This window comes from Hyla sarda, chromosome 2 (genome assembly GCF_029499605.1).
Source record: "Hyla sarda isolate aHylSar1 chromosome 2, aHylSar1.hap1, whole genome shotgun sequence".
Lineage (NCBI taxonomy): Eukaryota > Metazoa > Chordata > Amphibia > Anura > Hylidae > Hyla > Hyla sarda.
The window spans coordinates 240,072,884-240,092,783 of NC_079190.1; the positions used below are offsets into that span (position 1 = coordinate 240,072,884).

The 19,900-nt window shown below is 41.9% G+C and overlaps 2 protein-coding genes across 2 annotated transcripts in view; one reads left to right on the plus strand and one right to left on the minus strand.

Moving 5' to 3' along the window:
• The window catches only part of CA4 (carbonic anhydrase 4), a 129,531-nt gene extending 122,194 nt beyond the window's left edge, over positions 1 to 7,337 (minus strand). The window contains exons 1-2 of the mRNA XM_056560119.1: positions 7,319 to 7,337; positions 7,124 to 7,206 (exon numbers count right to left, since the gene is read on the minus strand). Coding sequence (XP_056416094.1) covers positions 7,124 to 7,206; positions 7,319 to 7,337 — 102 coding nt within the window. The remainder of the gene's footprint in view (positions 1 to 7,123; positions 7,207 to 7,318) is intronic.
• NLE1 (notchless homolog 1) overlaps positions 7,220 to 19,900 on the plus strand; it is a 45,812-nt gene continuing 33,131 nt past the window's right edge. The window contains exons 1-5 of the mRNA XM_056556717.1: positions 7,220 to 7,375; positions 13,661 to 13,797; positions 14,976 to 15,193; positions 15,284 to 15,363; positions 16,255 to 16,331. Of these exons, the coding sequence (XP_056412692.1) occupies positions 7,336 to 7,375; positions 13,661 to 13,797; positions 14,976 to 15,193; positions 15,284 to 15,363; positions 16,255 to 16,331 (552 nt within the window). The 5' untranslated portion in view covers positions 7,220 to 7,335. The remainder of the gene's footprint in view (positions 7,376 to 13,660; positions 13,798 to 14,975; positions 15,194 to 15,283; positions 15,364 to 16,254; positions 16,332 to 19,900) is intronic.

Genomic DNA, 19,900 nt, shown 5'->3' on the forward strand with positions numbered 1-19,900 from the left:
GGGAAAAGGCGCCTTCCAATAAGAGACCTGGAGCATTTTGCAAAGGAAGAGTGGTCCAACATTCCGGCTAAGAGGTATAAGAAGCTTATTGATGGTTACAGGAAGAAACTGATTTCAGTAATTTTTTTCCAATGGGTGTGCAACCAAATATTAAGTTAAGGGTGCCAATAATTTTGTGCAGCCCATTTTTGGAGTTTGGTGTCACATTATGTCCAATTAGCTTTTTTTTCCTCCCTTTTTTCGGTTTAGTTCCAATAGACACAAAGGGAATAAACATCTATATAGCAAAACGTGTTACTGCAAACCTGTTCTGTGAGAAATACTTCATTTTCTAGAACAATTTCAGGGGTTCCAACATTTACAGCCATGACTGTAGGGGGAGATTTATCAAAATCCTTTAGAAGTGCTTTGTTATATATTTGTGATCTCCATAACAGTAGCTGCATGTGCAATATAGTTATTACATCATTTATGATGACTGGTATACAGCAAAAAATAGAGACTATGTTGGAATAATTTTTTTTCTCTTCATATAAGAATAAAAATAAAAAAAACTGGCACCCAGAAATTCACTATTAAACTGTTGGCACTGTTAAATAGAATGCAATAAAATCATGCAGATAATACCTCAGAAAGATGTTTTGTGTTTTTATTCCCCCCCCCCAACCCCCCGGAATGTGCAGTGTTACAGGCCGTTCAAGAGTCAAAGAGGCACGGACTAGGGTCTGCTGTGACCTAGGGCTACAAGGTCTCTGTCCCTTCCCTCTCACTCATTGACTGACAGGCCAACACTGTCGAGCTCTCTTTAAATCCCACATATTTGTTGTTGTTTTACATAGTGGGGCAGGTGTGGCGAGCTAGCAAAGCCAATGCCTAACCTGTCAGACTCATCCATGGCTGCCCCGCTATACAAACCAACAGTGCATGCAGAAAATTTCAAGAGGGCTAAACGCTGTAATCCGAGCCTTGCCTGTCAGTCAAGGAGTGAGGTGGAGGGATTGCCTGCACAGAGGTGTTGCCACCCTAGGGCACAGAGGAATAAAAACATATGCATGGTGGTTAAATAGCTCATTTCTGGGTGACAGATTCCCTTTAATATAAATAAAGATGAAAGACTAATGTATATGTACTACACAAAGACCACCTTGTTTCTCAAAACACATGGCATCGTAGATCTAAAGGGGTTATCCACCATAAGGTGATTTTAGTACGTACCTGGCAGACAGTAATGGACATGCTTAGGAAGGATCTGCGCTTGTCTTGGGGCTAAATGGCTATGTTGTGAGATTACAATAACAATGTGACTAGCTTTTTGTGAACTGCTATTTCCTGTTTCACTTTTCTTTTTTTGACTTCAAATCCCATAATTCCATTTTCCTCCCTCCCACACATTAGCCACCACACCCATTGAAACATAAATGAGCTGCATCCATTCAAAAGACCTGTGGCTTTAAATCAGGGTGCCTACAGCTGTTGCATTAGTTGTAGATTGATCCCTCTCCCACCAAGCGATCGCTCCACCCATTGAAGCAGAAAGGCTCCCTGTCATCAGCTGACTAGTGATGTCATGTCTCGGCCGCATTGCAAGCTGGGAAAAATCAGAGACAACAGTCATTTTGTATGCTGGTAAAAATAAATATTGGGGTGCAAATCACAGAAGAATTGTGAGAAACCTGTCACACACAGATACAGACACTATATTATGAACTACACTAACTTTACAGCCCCTGTAGCATAGTCAAATAAAAAAAATCCTGGAATACCCCTTTAAGTCAGACTAAAAGTAAAAAATACTTAAAATGCCTGGAATTGTAAAAGGAATAACAGAAACATCTTTTGGTTCCTAAGTCCAAAACTGGCTAGGGTTAAAAGCAAGTAGGAGCTAACATGTGGCCTTGGATCAGAACATAAATTTATTGATATGAATTGTTTTATTCTATCAATCTATAAATACTAAACATTCAGGTGAACAAGAGATAAGGAAATGAATTATAGTCACTATAAATTACTGGCCAATAAATGCAAATATAAGGAAGTAAGAAGGTAATGGTGGTAGTAAAATTGTTGTTATGGCAATATTAGGCCATCGTTTTATGTATGAACTCTTAAATAAAAAGGCAAAAAAATACTAGAAATGTCCTCATACAGTAACTCTTTACTCTCCAAACCCTACCTTCTATAATCTATGCTGATTGCAGCAGCCTGTCTCCTCTTTCTGTCCAACTGCTACACCAATGACTCTTGCCTACAAAGTTCTCCATAACGCAGCTTCTTCTACAAACCTACCCAGGCTCTATAGTCTGTTAAAGGGGTACTCTGGTGGAAAACTAATTTTTTTTTATTTTTTTTTTTAAATCAACTGGTGTCGTAAATTTGTAAATGACTTCTATTAAAAAATCTTTACCTTTCCAGTACTTTTTGGCAGCTGTATGCTACAGAGGAAATCCTTTTCTTTTTGAATTTATTTTTTGTCTTGTCTACAGTGCTCTCTGCTGACACCTGATGCCGTATCAGAGCAGGAGAAAATCCCCATTGCAAACCTATGCTGCTCTGGACAGTTCCTGATACGGACATCAGGTGTCAGCAGAGAGCACTGTGGTCAGACAGAAAAGAAATATAAAAAGAAAAGAATTTCCTCTGCAGCATACAGCTGCTAAAAAGTACTGGAAGGGTAAAGATTTTTTACATATTCCCTGAACTTCATACCTATACATACACAGATACAAGATGGTGTCTGGTGCACCATCCTATACATATACTACTCTAGGGCTTGATAAAAAAAAAAAAGTTAATAAGTTAATAAAATGTGAATAAGCCCCTCCCCTAATAAAAGTATGAATCACCCCCCCCCCCCCCCCCACACACACACACACACACAATTTACCATTTTTTAAATAATGTAATCAAAAATAGACATAATCATATGCGGTATCGCTGCATGCGTAAATGTCTGAACTATTAAAATATAAGGTTAGCTAAACTCACGGTTGATGTGGTGCACGTAAAAAAATTCTAAAGTCCAAAACTGTGCATTTTTTGTCACTTCATTTACCATTAAAAAAAATTAACAAAGCGAACAAAAAGTCCAGTCAAAACAAAAATGGTACCGATAAAAACTACAGAACACAGGACAAAAAATGAGCCCTCATACCGCCCTATTTGCAGAAAAATAGAAAAGTTGTAGGGGTCAGAAGATGACAATTTTGGTGCATGTAGTTATACATTTTTTAAGTAGTAAAATAAAATAAAATCTACATTAATCAGGTATCCTTGTAATCATATGAACCTACAAAATAAAGATAAGGTGTTATTTTTACCTAACGGTGCACTTTGTGACCCAAAAAACAAGCCCTTATATGGGTCTGTAGGTGCAAAAGTGAAAGAGTTATGATTTTTAGCAGGGGAATAGGAAAAACAGAAAGTGCAAAAACGAAAATTGAGTGGATCCTTAAGGCTAAAATGGGCAGAGTCCTTAAAAGGTTAAATCTCCCACCAGCAGAAGGTGTAAGTGCCAGAATTGCAGCTAATTGGCCCAAAGCTCTCACCTCCTGATAGGCCGGACTGTGGAGAAACCGGAGGCAATGCTGGAGCCAGTGCAGGTAAATTCCTAACAGGACATGATCTATTATGAGGGGTCACTGGACCCTTACTCTGGGCTGACTTGTTCAGGTGAGAGTCATGTCATTTTTTTATAAATTTATCTGTGTGTATGGAATTAGCAGGAACCCATGAACCCAAGTAATTTTTGCAGCCCAAGAGTGACATGATCAAGACATGTACCCGAAGTCCCATAGCATTGTACAGGACTTTAGACAACCCCCCCCCCCCCTTCAAGGGTGTAGGCTAGGGCTGATTATGTTTTTAGTTGACATATAAGTGACGTGTTCCAAGTTTCATCGAATTATCTCTATCCACTTAGAAGTTATGCTGGAACATACTATATATATATATATATATATATATATATATATATAGCTCTGGGCTCATCCTTGACACACCCACAGGACATGTTTTTATACAAGTCTGGCTCCTCGCCAGCTTTATTAGGTTGCAGGATAAACAAAAATATAACACAGGAACAAACCAAAGTCCTAGGCCATCAAGCCACTGACTACATGACCCAGCATGCCCTGACTGGAGGGCTTTTCCCTGCAACCTTTTACTCTCTGTTCACACACAGCGTTTGCAGCCTCTTGCTGTGTGTACTAAGACTCCTTGTCTGTCCACTTCACTGTTGGGTCACTCACAGCGCCTGGCTTTATGCTCCTCACAAGGACCCCTGCCTCCCCCCACAGCTACCTTGCTGTCTTCTGCAGAGAGCCCAGACTATTATGTTTCCTTTCCTTAAAGGGGTACTCCAGCCCTAATACATCTTATCCCCTATCCAAAGGATAGGGGATAAGGGGGGACATTTACTAATCTAGTCTATTCTGGGTATGCTTATAGACCAGCGTATGTGGGAGTCTCCTGTCTATTGTGCTCCTAATTTATCAAAGGTCTCACAGCCCTTGATAAATTCTGTGCTCAGACTTCAGGGTCTACAGCTTAAACTGCATTTAGACCTGCTCCAACATGGTCTGACATTTCAGCGTATTTTGGGCAGATGCGACTTGTCACACAAAAGTCGTACTTGATAAATTCAGCACCAATGCATTTTCCAATGCATTTCCGTCTAAAATAGACTTGCAAGCATCATGTTCTAAAAATCCTCTACAGCAAAAGTCGCAGAAAAGTCGCATATATTTAGACTGCGACTTTCTGTGCGACAAATTTAGACAGGAAAAAACAGTCTAAATCCTTTGATAAATCTCCCCCGAGATGTCTGATTGCGGGGGCCCGCCACTGGGGACCCCCGCAATCTGTCTTTCAGCACCCACCTTTGCGAGCTCTCCGCAGTGCCGGAGGCTCTGAGTGTGCAGCGTGACGACCACGGGGCTGGAGTATCTTGACGTTACAACTCCGCCCCCGTGTGACGACACCCCTACCCCATCAATGCAAGTCCATCGGAGGGGACGTGACAGCCATTGTCACGCTGCACACTCGGAGCCTCCAGCGCTGCGGAGAGCTCGCAAAGTTGGGTGCTGAATGACAGATTGCGGATCAGGCACCTTATCCCCTATCCTTTGGAGTACCCCTTTAAATGCAGATTTCTGCTGGCCTCATTAATTAGGCACCTGATGAGCACCTCTGCTACGCTAAAGGTCTTGGAAGAACACCCTTTCCTTTCATTGCCCTTAAAGGGGTATTCCAGGCAAAAACTTTTTTTTATACATCAACTGGCTCCGGAAAGTTAAACAGATTTGTAAATTACTTCTATTAAAAAATCTTAATCCTTCCAATAGTTATTAGCTTCTAAAGTTTTCTGTCTAACTGCTCAATGATGATGTCACGTCCCGGGAGCTGTGCATGATGGGAAAATATCCCCATAGGAACTGCACAGCTCCCAGGACGTGAGTCATCAGAGAGCAGTTAGACAGAAAACAGCAACTCAACTTCAGACGCTAATAATTATTGGAAGGATTAAGATTTTGTAATAGAAGTAATTTACAAATCTGTTTAACTTTCCGGAGCCAGTTGATATATAAAAAAAGTTTTTGCCTGGAATACCCCTTTAAACCTGCTTTAGTGTCACTATATATACATAATTATATGTAAAAGCAAAGCACCTGGCGTTTCCTGGTCTTCCTACCTAAACCTTGTGGGAGAGGAAAAGCACCAATTGCAAAATGCTTATGTCCTGACCTCATATTTCATCTTCAGGTCTAGCTAAAAAGCTGGACTGACACACTTACCAGGTGATGCAGAACTTGTGGAGGTAGGCTAGGTTCACACTGCGGAATCACCGGCCAGACAATTTACGCCCGGAGATTCTGAGTGCGGCCAGCGCCGACTGAATCAGTCGGCAGTAGGACCGCACGGACACTGCAGTCTCCATAAAACTGCAATGTGTTCCGCAAGTATTTCCGCCTGAAGAATGAGCAACGTCATTCTTCAGGCGGAAATTTTAAAGCGGATTTTCTGTTCACAAATTCCAAAGTGTGAATTTGTGAACGGGAACCCATTCACTATACTATACATTTTAGTAAGCAGAATTTCGTAGTGGAAATTCAGGTGGAAATTCCATAGTGTGACCCTAGCCTTAGGGTCTATTCACACGGCAGAATTTCCGCTAGCGGATTTCCACCTCAAATCATAGCCCATAGACTTCTATGGGATTCCGCACTCCCATTCACACTTCTGAATTTCCGCAAGCGGAAATTCAGAAGTGTGAATGGGAGTGTGGAATCCCATAGAAGTGTAAATTCTGCCGTGTGAATAGACGCGTGTACCAGAGTGGGTAAGGACTGATCTAAATTTACTATTTTTTAGTTGACATATAAGTAACATCGAGGGACATTTATCAATGTTTGCTTATGTATTATTATTTTTTTAGTAATTTTTTCCTTACTTTTTTTTGCTTATGTGTGACGTATTTATCAGCTGGTTTCAGCCTGTTGATAATTTTCTTTCACGTAAGCAATTTTTTCTATTTTACTTTGGTAGTAGCTTTTTCTGCCCCATGTTTGAGCTGGAGTAAATTTAGTCAATTTTTAACCTTGTTGCGACTTTTATTTGCGCAGTTACGACTGTCGCAGTTGATAAATACCCGACTAAAGCAAATCCATTTCGAAAATTTACTACGTAAGCAAGTTTGAATTTTCTTGCTTTTCTTCTTCTACATGCAAATTGTCGCACAAAAACACACGTAGTCGCTGTTGCGACAATTATAGTAAAGAAAACCTGACTAAACCCGTTGATAAATGTCCATCGTCTTTTCATTGATATATCCCCAGCTATTTGAAAGTTATGCTTGAACATACATACAAGCAAGCATACACACATACGCTAATATATACAGTATATATATATATATATATATATATATATATATATATATATATATCAGGGCATATTGTAAAAAATGTGTCTCAGCGATTGTCCTTTCCATTTGTATGTAGATATGCTACTCATGGGTTCAGTATTATACTAGTCCCTTTGTGTTGAATAACCCAATAACCTTTACATGTCCGCCCCCCTCACAAAGAGGAATTCATTTCCTCACGGTGTGAGGTGGCAATCTCACCTCACACCGGCAGCAGCCTGTACCGTCCAATTCTTCTAGCTTCCCTCTACAGGCTGCAGTGCAATGTGACGCGAGCTCCTCCACTGCAGTGAATCAGTCATCCAGCAGGTGGCGCTGCTGTCAGCACTGACGCCGCTCTTTCTATTGACACTCTGTGGTACAGGAGTGGCGCCTGGAGATGACGTATCTTCCCACGTGTGCCCGGTAAACACATGTCTGCTGTCTCCAGTCAGGAAAAGTTCAAGGCGTCAGGTATGTGAGGCGCAGTATGTATATGATGAGAGTGCGGTTTATCGAGTGTGAAGTTCGGATGAATAAAAGTGTATGTCTTCTTCTACATTGTAGGTCATATTTACATTAGACAGCGCCAATGTAGGGATACCCCGAGTAGTTTATTTAGAAAGTTACCTCACCACATAAGTGAGCACACTCCCCAACAACAATAACCCTTATCCCTAATGAAGCTGACCTGATGATCCCCACAAGTATGGCAGTCATTGAGATCTTCAGCTGGTCAGGGTGTGCCAGTCTATCAGCTCCCTGCAGAAGATGTCCTTAGGAAAGGGGTTATAGTAAGGCAGCTGCTTTAAGAATGTGACACAACAACCTAGATGGCTGCCCCAGAAGTTATAAAGTCATACAGAGGAGGGAATGTATGGCTGCTATAACATAATGTGATCAATAGAATTGGGGTCCTGAGCCCCCTGTTAATCTCCAGTGCATGTCTCCATGGAGCTGTGGTCAAGCAGGCACCCTATATTTATTTCTGTGATGGAAGCTAGTGCTGTACCCAGCAGTTTTTATGTCAACCCTTTTCGACCAGGGTGCCCAAGTTTTATCAGACGCAAAATAAGGTAAAAAATTAGGATCTAAAAACTGTTGACTGTTTGTTTCTTATTGCCGAATGAACCGCATACAGAGATGCTACCTGCATCCCCTGCTGAAGTGCCTGGAGGGAACCTGTATGCCAGTGGTCTTCAACCTGCAGACCTCCAGATGTTGCAAAACTACAACTCCCAGCATGCCCGGACAGCCGTTGGCTGTCCGGAAATGCTGGGAGTTGTAGTTTTGCAACATCTGGAGGTCTGCAGGTTGAAGACCACTGCTGTCTGCCTTAGGCTCACAAACATGACAGAACTGTATATTGCTGGGGCACCGCAAATGGGGTGACAGATCCCCAGAAACTCCTTAGATACTGTGTCTGCTTTTGACCATGGCATCTATGGGGTTAAACCATCAAGAATAGCAATTTCTCCTTTCTTTTAGTTAGAGCGTGAACCGACCCTTCACTACTACAATACCCAGCACAGTAGATGTGTGTAAGAACACTTAAAGGGGTACTACCGCGGAAAACTTTTTTTATTATTTAAATCAACTGGTGCCAGAAAGTTAAACAGATTTGTAAATTACTTCTATTTAAAAATCTTAATCCTTCCAGTACTTTTTAGGGGCTATATACTACAGAGGAAATGCTTATCTTTTTAGATTTCTCTGATGTCATGACCACAGTGCTCTCTGCTGACCTCTGCTGTCTATTTTAGGTACTGTCCGGAGCAACATATGTTTGCTATGAGGATTTTCTCCTGTTCTTAAAATGGACAGCAGAGGTCAGCAGAGAGCACTGTGGTCATGACATCCGAGAAATCTAAAAAGATAAGCATTTCCTCTGTAGTATATAGCCCCTAAAAAATACTGGAAGGATTAAGATTTTTAAATAGAAGTAATTTACAAATCTGTTTAACTTTCTGGCACCAGTTGATTTAAATAAAAATAAAAAATAAAAGTTTTCCACGGTAGTACCCCTTTAACCTGTTCAGGACCCATGACGTATGCATACGCCATCACACCCTGGGTCTTAAGGACCCATGACGTATGCATACGTCATGTCTTTTCCTGGTCTCCGCCGCTCACCCGGCGGAGATCGGAAGCGGATCCCTGCTGAAATCCTTCAGCAGGGATCCAGGGCAAACGCCGAGGGGGGGCCATGTATGCCCCCCATGTCGGCGATCGCCGCAAATCGCAAGGGAAATCGCCCTTGCGATCTGCGGCGATACCGGGCTGATCGGGTCTCTGGGACCCGACCGCCCGGTAATTTCGCATGATCCCGGCTGTCACGGACAGCCAGGACCATGCTAAAGCATAGGAGCGAGGTGGCAAGCCTGCCACCTCCTCCTATACCCTGCGATCTGTCGGTTAGTTAACCGACCAATCGCAGGAGGGGGGGGGGGGGGGCGGTTACTTCCTACCGTCCTGCCCGGCCCCTTGAAGTCCGGAGAGGACGGGAGGAAGACCGGAGGACGCGGCGGGGGACGGGGGAGTGCTGGGGACCGGCCCCCGGTACTTACCTCGTCCCTGAAGACCCGGATCCCGGCGGGGAAGATGGCGGCGGCGGCGACAGGTGAGTAGATCTTCAGCCGCGGTCGGGCCCTTTACAGCAATGCACGTCGCCGTAAAGCGACATGCATTGCTGTATTGGGACCCTATATACTACAACTCCCAGCATGCCCAGACAGCCCTTGGCGTCTGGGCATGCTGGGAGTTGCAGTTTTGCAACATCTGGAGGACTACAGTTTGGAGACCACTGTGCCCTTCCAGATGTTGCAAAACTACACATTCTCAGCATGCCCTTACTGTCCAGGCATGCTGGGAGTTGTAGTTCTGTAACATCTGGCCCTTCAGATGTTGCAGAACTACAACTCCCAGCATGCCTGGACAGTTTTGGCATACTGGGAGTTGTAGTTTTGCAACATCTGGAAGGGCACAGATTGGGAACCACTGTATTAGTGGTCTGCAAAGTGTAGTCCTCCAGATGTTGCAAACTACAACTCCAAGCATGCTGGGAGTTGTAGTTCGGCAACATCTGGCTCTAAAGATGTTGCCGAACTACTACTCCCAGCATGCCTGAGAATGTTTGGGAGTTGTGGTTTTGCAACAACAGGAGGCACACTGGTTGGGAAACATTGTCTGTTTCCTAACTCAGTGTTTCCCAACCCGTGTGCCTCCAGCTGTTGCAAAACTATAACTACCAGCATGCACTGATAGACTGTGCATGCTGGGAGTTGTAGTTTTGCAACAGCTGGAGGTCCCCCCCTGTGAATGTACAGGGTACTTTCACATGGGCAGGGGGCTTACAGTGAGTATCAGGCTGCAAGTTGCAGCCTGATACTCACTGTAAGCCCCCTGCCCATGCGATGCAGCAAATTTTGCGCGGCAGCTCAAACTCGCAGCGGGAAAATCGCTGTAACCCCCCCTGCCCGTGTGACTGTACCCTAAAAACACTACACTACACTAACACAAAATAAAATAAAAAGTAAAAAACACTACATATACACATACCCCTACACAGCCCCCCTCCCCTCCCCAATAAAAATGAAAAACGTCTGGTACGCCACTGTTTTCAAAATGGAGCCTCCAGCTGTTGCAAAACAACAACTCCCAGTATTGCTGGACAGCCGTTGACTGTCCAGGCATGCTGGGAGTTTTGCAACAGCTGGAGGCACCCTGTTTGGGAATCACTGGCGTAGAATACCCCTAAGTCCACCCCAATGCAAATCCCTAATTCAGGCCTCAAATGCACATGGCGCTCTCACTTCGGAGCCCTGTCGTATTTCAAGGCAACAGTTTAGGGTCACATACGGGGTATCGCCGTACTCGGGAGAAATTGCCTTACAAATTTTGGGGGGCTTTTTCTCCTTTCACCCCTTATGAAAAGGTGAAATTGGGGTCTACACCAGCATGTTAGTGTAAAAAAAAAAATTTTTTTACACTAACATGCTGGTGTTGCCCTATACTTTTCATTTTGACAAGAGGTAAAAGGGAAAAAAGCCCCCCACAATTTGTAATGCAACTTCTCCCGACTACGGAGATACCCCATATGTGGGCGCAAAGTGCTCTGGGGGCGCACAACAAGGCTCAGAAGGGAGAGTGCACCATGTACATTTGAGGTGATTTGCACAGGGGTGGCTGATTGTTACAGCGGTTTTGACAAACGCAAAAAAAAAAAAACCCCATATGTGACCCCATTTCGGAAACTACACCCCTCACGGAATGTAATGAGAGGTGCAGTGAGAATTTACACCCCACTGGTGTCTGACAGATCTTTGGAACAGTGGGCTGCGCAAATTAAAACTTTTGTACAGCCCACTGTTCCAAAGATCTGACAGACACCAGTGGGGGGGTAAATGCTCATTGTACCCCTTGTTACGTTCCTCAAGGGGTCTAGTTTCCAAAATGGTATGCCATGTGGGGGTTATTTTGCTGTCCTGGCACCATTTAGGCTTCCTAAATGCGACATGCCCCCGAGCAAAATTTGCTCTCAAAAAGCCAAATATGACTCCTTCTCTTCTGAGCATTGTAGTTCGCCCATAGTGCACTTCATGTCAACTTATGGGGTACCTCCATACTCAGAAGAGATGGGGTTACAAATTTTGGGGGCTATTTTCTGCTATTAACCCTTGCAAAAATGTGAAATTTGGGGGGAAGCACACATTTTATTGACATTTTTTTAATTTTTTTTTACATATGCAAAAGTCGTGAAAGACCTGTGGGGTATTAAGGCTCACTTTATTCCTTGTTACGTTCCTCAAGGGGTCTAGTTTCCAAAATGGTATGCCATGTGGGTATTTTTTGCTGTTCTGGCACCATAGGGGCTTCCTATATGGGACATGCCCCCCAAAAACCATTTCTGAAAAATGTACGCTCCAAAATCCCCTTATCGCTCTTTCCCTTCTGAGCCCTCTACTGCGCCCACCGAACACTTTACATAGACATGAGGTATGTGCTTACTCGAGAGAAATTGGGCTACAAATAGAAGTATACATTTTCTCCTTTTACCCCTTGTAAAAATTCAAAAATTGGGTCTACAAGAACATGCGAGTGTAAAAAATGGAAATTGTGAATTTTCTCCTTCACTTTGCTGCTATTCCTGTGAAACACCTAAAGGGTTAAAATGCTGACTGAATGTCATTTTGAATATTTTGGGGGGTGCAGTTTTTATAATGGGGTCATTTGTGGGGTATTTCTAAGATGAAGACCCTTCAAATCCACTTCAAACCTGAACTGGTCCCTGAAAAATTGTGATTTTGGAAATTTTGTGAAAAATTGGAAAATTGCTGCTGAACTTTGAAGCCCTCTGGTGTCTTCCAAAAGTAAAAACTCGTCAATTTTATGATGCAAACATGAAGTAGACATATTGTATATGTGAATAAAATAAAATAATATTTGGAATATCCATTTTTATTACAAGCAGAGAGCTTCAAAGTTAGAAAAATGCAAAATTTTCAAATTTTTCATCAAATTTTGGGATTTTTCACCAAGAAAGGATGCAAGTTACCAAAAATTTTTACCACTAAGTTAAAGTAGAATATGTCACGAAAAAACAATCTCGGAATCAGAATGATAACTTAAAGCATTCCAGAGTTATTAATGTTTAAAGTGACAGTGGTCAGATGTGCAAAAAATGGCCGGGTCCTAAGGTGTAAAATGGCTGGGTCCTTAAGGGGTTAAAAGTGGTCATTAAAGGGGATAGGCACCGAGAATATGAAACTGGTGTTAAATGGGCACTGTCATATATCAAATCTTTTAATATGTGACAGAGCATCAAAAAATATATAAAACATTTACAATTGGCATAAAATATGTAGCTCTATTTGTGGCCACTAGGGATCCTCGTTTCAGCCTGGATGCTGTCCTCTCAGTCGGCCACACCATCTGTGTCTTAGACGCTGGGACAACATCCAGAAAGTGAGAAAAGGACAAGCAAAAGCAGTGCTCTGATCAGTCAGTCAGCCTGCCCACAGAGCGCACCTAAGAGTCCCACTTCTTCTGCATTGATTTGGAGTACAGACACCCGTCTGACATTTCCAATGGAGGGTAAGGGCATACATCACTCCTCCTAAAGGGAATGCCCACTCCTCCTCTATAGACTGCAGGTGAGGAAGTGCCATGATGGAGGATAACAAAAGAAAGAAGAAAGAACACATCATTTGGACCATGGGTAGCTGAGCTGCAAGCTAGACTGAATATTTAGCTTTTCTTTCTGACAGTTACTCTTTATTTACATAACATATGAAACAAGTACAATAGAGAGAAAACTAAATGAGTGACGGACTGGAACAGAGGAAGAGGGTTTTTAAATACCTGCACCTTTAAGATAGACTCTTTAGACCTAGTGGCCAGAATGGAAACTGCAAGATTTCAGGATTGTTAGAAAATATGGGTAACCTAAAACCCTGATTTAAACTATAGGTTATTCTGATCACATATTCCTTTTAAGTAAATCTATAGGACAGTTTCTGGCACAAAGTATACAGAAAGGCCCTGTTTCTGCTTCCCTGCTTGCTCTAGCGATTGGTTCGGGTCTGAGCAGTTGTACTGGTTTCAAAAATATTTTTATTTCTTACCCATAAGTTACTTATTCATACTTTTTGCTTATTTATCTCATAACATAGAATAGTGTCAGAGTTTTAGTGTGCTTAACAAAGAGAACACTTTGTAGTCTTGTACCTTTAGTATTAAAAATAACATCTTTCTTTACAGATATGAAGGAGGACGTGGGAAGAATTTTGGTTCAGTTTAAGAATGAAAGTGGGGAGCTGCTTGGTACTTCATTTGATATACCTGTGGACATTACACCTGATAAACTGCAGCTGGTCTGTAATGCCCTTTTACAGGAGGTAATGACAACCATTTGCATTTGTGCATCTTGGTAAAGGTGTTTCTTTTTTTAAAGAGTAACACGCTTTATTGATATACTACTTTATTGAGTACTCCAACTCTCTAATGTGTATGGGGCCTGACTCTCCCATGAGAGATGTTGGAGGAGAGGAAGGTTGGGCTTGATGGATTTCAACTGCCTGCCCTTTTTTCTTTTCTTCAGGTAGATAAGGCTGCTTTCACACTATGAAACGTACCCGTTATAAAATAGCGGGCGATCGCGGGGTTAAACCGCCATTAGAAAATCCCTAACGGACGTTAGAAAATCCCATAATAGTCTATGGGATTTTTCTAATAGCAGTTTTAACCCGGTGTTATTTTATGACAGGAGATAGTAACAGGAGAAACAGTGCATGCACTATTTCTTCCGTCCTATTGCCCATCACAAAATAACGTCCGTTATAACGGTCGATAATGGGTTAAAACGGCTATTAGAAAAATCCCATAGACTATAATGGGATTTTCTAACGTCCGTTAGGGATTTTCTAATGGCCGTTTAACCCCGCAATCGCCCGCTATTTTAGAGAAGTCTGTTAGCCATTTATCATCCTCCGTTGCATTTGAATGTGGATTTATGGCTGATGTTTGACAGGTATCTTATGCCTGTGGCCATCTGTCAGGTGCCCACACACCCTATACTAAAGTCATCCAAACCCACCACCTTCTGTCTATTTGGACAACTAAGTTTTATTACAGACAGCTTTACAGTAACTGATGATGGAGAGGATTAGGTATGTTGGATTTTTTTCTGCTCCATCCTATTGTTCTGGGAGGTTTAAAGGGGTACTCCGGTGAAAAAAAAAATTTAATCACCTGGTGCCAGAGAGTTAAACTGATTTGTAAATTACATCTATTTAAAAATCTTAACCCTTCCAGTACTTATCAGCTGCTGTATGCTCCACTGAAGGTTCTTTTCTTTTTAAATTTATTTTGTCTGACCAGAGTGCTCTCTGCTAACACCTCTGTCTGTCTTTGGAACTGTCCAGAGCAGGATAGGTTTGCTATGGGGATTTGCTCCTACTCTGGACAGATCCTGACATGGACAGACAGAGGTGTCTCATAAGAGAATATTATGTAAGAGCAATAGAGTTTATGACTTCCTTTGTTTGTAAATGATATAATTTTTATTAATGTTAAGGAGGAGCCAGTACCACTAGCATTTTTTGTTCATGATGTGGAGATTGTGACGTCTTTGGAAAAAACCTTGGAAAAACAGACCGTAGAAACAGAAAAGGTGTTGGATATAATCTACCAGCCTCAAGCGGTCTTCAAGGTCCGTGCAGTCACACGTTGCACCAGTTCTTTAGAGGGACACACTGAAGCTGTTATCTCTGTAGCTTTCAGCCCAACTGGAAAGTAAGTATGGCTGCAAATATATTAATGCATTAGGCCCCTACCACTTCCATCAGGAAAAGCATTTGGTAAGCGTAAACTGTGTCATTGCAGGCACTTGGCCAGTGGATCAGGAGATACCACTGTTCGCTTCTGGGACCTCACTACTGAGACACCTCATTTTACATCCAAAGGTACACACAAGGAATTGCATAAAGATATATAATGTATATAAATGTATTTATTTTTACCAGTGTTCGTTTTGGACATTTTATAGATTAATATGTAGTTTCATCATTGGTGAACCTCTGCTGAAATATTAGGAAATTGCATTTACAAAATTTTTGTAAGTTTGCTCCTGTTCTTAGAATCGGTAGAAAGCCTGATAACAGCGCTGAGAAATATGCTGGCACTATGTAAACAAAGATTATTATTCTACAAGGGAATGATTTATAGGAAATTCCCCAATATTTAAAGTGATGCTCTCCTCAACAATAAGCCACATCTCCTGCATTGATCTGTAGTTGCCATTGTGATTGCAGAAGTAGCTTAGAGCATTTCAACTAGTTGTGCTTAGCGGTCAGATGTCCAAATGCATCATTTTCTGTACATAATGCATGTTCAGTATAAAGTTCAGAAATCTTGCAGACAAAATCTTACAAAACATTCCATTTGTAAAAAGCTTTCATTGTGTGTATTAGGAGCTATATAGCCGCCTTTAAGATGTTTAACATTGAAAGGAATTGTATACATTTTTATAAAATGTAATAAAAGAGGAGCATCATTTCAAAAATAAAATAAAAATAAAATAAAAACTTGAGCATTGAAAATAAGACCACAGCCAAAGTCAGCATGTTGGCTGAAGAGGCAATAAAGCCTAGGGCCCTTAGCTATCAGGGAATGCTGAGAGTTGTAGTTTTGCAACAGATAGAGAGCCATAGGTTAAGGGGAACTGGTGTAGGTGTAGAGATTAAAAAAACATATTAAACATTTTCTTTATTTTTGTTAGTTTATTGTATTGTCATTTTTTTTTTTAATTTTTTTGTTTAATTTTTAGTCATGGCTGTATATTTTGTTAATTACAGGACATACACACTGGGTGCTTAGCATTGCCTGGTCCCCTGATGGAAAAAAGCTGGCATCAGGATGTAAGAATAGCCAGGTATGTTGGATATTTATTCCATGACACTTTCATTATGTCTTTAAAAGGAACTTGTCCTCACTTTCCTGCTGCCCGCAATAGTCATCAGGGCTGTTTGCGAAGCTTCTCCTTAACAGTCTTGATTTATCCCTACATTTTTAGGTATAGAGAGAGATCTATTAGTGGAGGCTGATAGGGTGGAAGAAGATGCTGGATACGACCCTGATGACTTGTGGGTCAGGCAGCAACAAAATGACAGGTTTCCAGGGACCCTGTAATTAATTTTATGCTGCCCAAACTGCTGGCAACATAAAACTGTTGTATACAGTGTGCTGGATGGGGCACTATGAATTCCTCTCATATACTCAGGCTTTTCAGATTTATCATAGTGTAAGAATTCTGGGACCTGGGTAACTAGTCATTGGGGTGGGTCCTGGCAGCTGCTCTGCACTCTGCCTGTACTGAGTGACTTGTCCCTTCCTAAACACAGATAGGGATAGAACTGTTACTCAGACTGGGCATGAAGCAGCCACCGGGACCCGCCCAGACAACTAGTTACCTGGGTGCCAGCAGCATTTCTAAACTATAATTACTCTGAAACACCTGAGGTGTCAGAGTAATTCATATTGCTCTGGCATCGCGCTGCCTGCAGTTTTGGCAGCATAAAACAGATGACAGGTTCCCTTTAAAATGGTTATAGACAGCAATGACCATTTCTTTCCTGCTGCAGCCCATAATGACAACATGTTGTGCACACGGGGAAATGAGGGTAAAAAAAAGCAAACGGAACAGTGGCATGAGAATAGTAAAAGTAGGTAAATATTAAGTAAAAAAAATAAAATAATTTAGTGTGTGAGATTATGTAAGAGAACACTTAGAAAAATCTACCCTGTTGGATATAGGCAGATGCGAGCAGACTTTTCTGTTCTAAAGCCTACTCTGAGAAACAAAAAGCGTTTAGTTTTTTTTTGTTATATATGGGGCATGTTGTATTGTTTTGCTTCTTTTTGTATGTTGTATAACTATGTAAACTAGAAAGATCTGGCTCTAAAACTATCTAAGATTGGACATGTCCACCAAATGTGCTGCACGTATCTTGCGACAACTTACATTCACATTAATAAAATTATGGATGGGCGGTATACCGGTTCATACCGAATACCGAAATTTTTTTGCTGCACGATATGAATTTTTCCCCATACCGCAATACTGGTTTGGCCCCTCCCCCTCGGGAATGAATGAGTAATCAACCCAGCGCTGCGCTGTCGCCACATCGGGGAACTGATCATATGTGACCCGCAAGCGCTGTTCTGCCCCCCAATTATCAGCCCAGCGCTGCGCTGTCCCCATCGGGGTAAATACTCACATATCGCCCACAAGCGCTGCCCTCTTCGTCCTCCTGTTAGTTGCGGGCCGCCGGTGCTGTAACTCTACTGTACGCTGTATCCCTATGCCCGGGCTGCAAAAGATGAACAAAATAAACTTTAACTCACCTTCCCCGTCAGTCCGGACCAGCTTCCTGGGGACGGGAACGTCGGAGAGCCGTCAGCCTATCACCGGCCGCAGCGATGTTCCGCCTCTGCCGCTGATAGGCTGAGCCCACTGTCATGTAAGAAGGCAACTGGCTTCTTACATGACAGTGGGCTCAACCGATCACCGGCAGAGGCGGAACATTGCTGCGGCCGGTGATAGGCTGACGGCTTTCCCACGTTCCCGTCCCCAGGAAGAGCATGAAGCCGACGGGGAAGGTGAGTTTATTTTGTTTATCTTTTGCAGCCCGGGCATAGGGATACAGCGTACAGTACAGAGTGTCAATGCCGGCGGCCCGCAACAAACAGGAGGACGAGGGGGGCAGCGCTTGAGGGTGATATGTGAGTATTTACCCCGATGGGGAAAGCGCAGCGCTGGGCTGATAATTAAATTTTTTTTTTTTTTTTTTTGGAATACCGTTCTATACTGTGGAACCACCATAAGTTACAAAAAATACCGTGATACACATATTTGGTCATACCGCCCAGTCCTAAATAAAATGCCATATGCCACGCCTATAGGTATTTTTGCAGTATTCCATGATGTGCACACTCTGGTATTCCAATATATACATGCAGTGTATGCCACTTTACTGAAGTGAACAAAGGCTTATACTGAAACCAAGTAAAGATAAGTTGTGCATTTTATTGAAACTTACTGTACAGCTTTATCTTCCATCATCTGATCTACTTATAGGACTTGACACGATGCCTGTCCACTCAGTTTATGCTATGGCCATGTCCTATAGGTCATGAGTGGTCCCCTGAACTGCACAGAATGATCAACTGTTTATCACAATGACAGCATGGTTATACCAACCGGAAGTGTCATAGCAGTGATCACTTTTAAGCTGGATTCACTTTTCTTTATTGCATGGAGGTCAGTGTATTGGGCAAAAACTGACCTTGACTGCTGCAAAAAATGTTGCCATCAGGCTTTTTCACATTTTCTAGTACAGAAGTTTCAGAATAAGATAGGAAAACGCTGCAATTCAACTCCTTCCTGGCATCTGGACTGATCCGGCTTTGCAAATAAAGCACCTGATACCACAAGCTATCTAATTGAGAAAAATGGTATCTGTTGTGGCCTCAGTTTCCCTTGTGCGTTTTACTTGCACGCCAGTGGGAAACTGCACCAGATCGACACAAGTGGGAACAAGCCCTTCATAACTTCAGGATGTCTTGTACCATTAGTACTTATTAAAGGGGTATTCCAGTGGGAAAAAAAAAAAAAATTCAACTGGCTCCAGAAAGTTAACCCCTTAAGGACTCAGGGTTTTTCCGTTTTTGCACTTTCGTTTTTTCCTCCTTACCTTTTAAAAATCATAACCCTTTCAATTTTCCACCTAAAAATCCATATTATGGCTTATTTTTTGCGTCGCCAATTCTACTTTGCAGTGACATTAGTCATTTTACCCAAAAATGCACAGCGAAACGGAAAAAAAAATCATTGTGCGACAAAATCGAAAAAAAAACGCCATTTTGTAACTTTTGGGGGCTTTCGTTTCTACGCAGTGCATATTTCGGTAAAAATTACACCTTATCATTATTCTGTAGGTCCATACGGTTAAAATGATACCCTACTTATATAGGTTTGATTTTGTCGCACTTCTGGAAAAAATCATAACTACATGCAGGAAAATTTATACGTTTAAAAATGTCATCTTCTGACCCCTATAACTTTTTTATTTTTCCACGTATGGGGTGGTATGAGGACTCATTTTTTGCGCCGTGATCTGAAGTTTTTATCGGTATGATTTTTGTTTTGATCGGACTTTTTGATCACTTTTTATTCATTTTTTAATGATATAAAAAGTGAGCAAAATACGCTTTTTTTGACTTTGGAATTTTTTTGCGCGTACGCCATTGACCGTACGGCTTAATTAATGATATATTTTTATAGTTCGGACATTTACGCACGCGGCGATACCACATATGTTTATTTTTTATTTTTTTTACACTGTTTTATTTTTTTTATGGGAAAAGGGGGGTGATTCAAACTTTTATTAGGGAAGGGGTTAAATGACCTTTATTAACACTTTTTTTTACATTTTTTTTGCA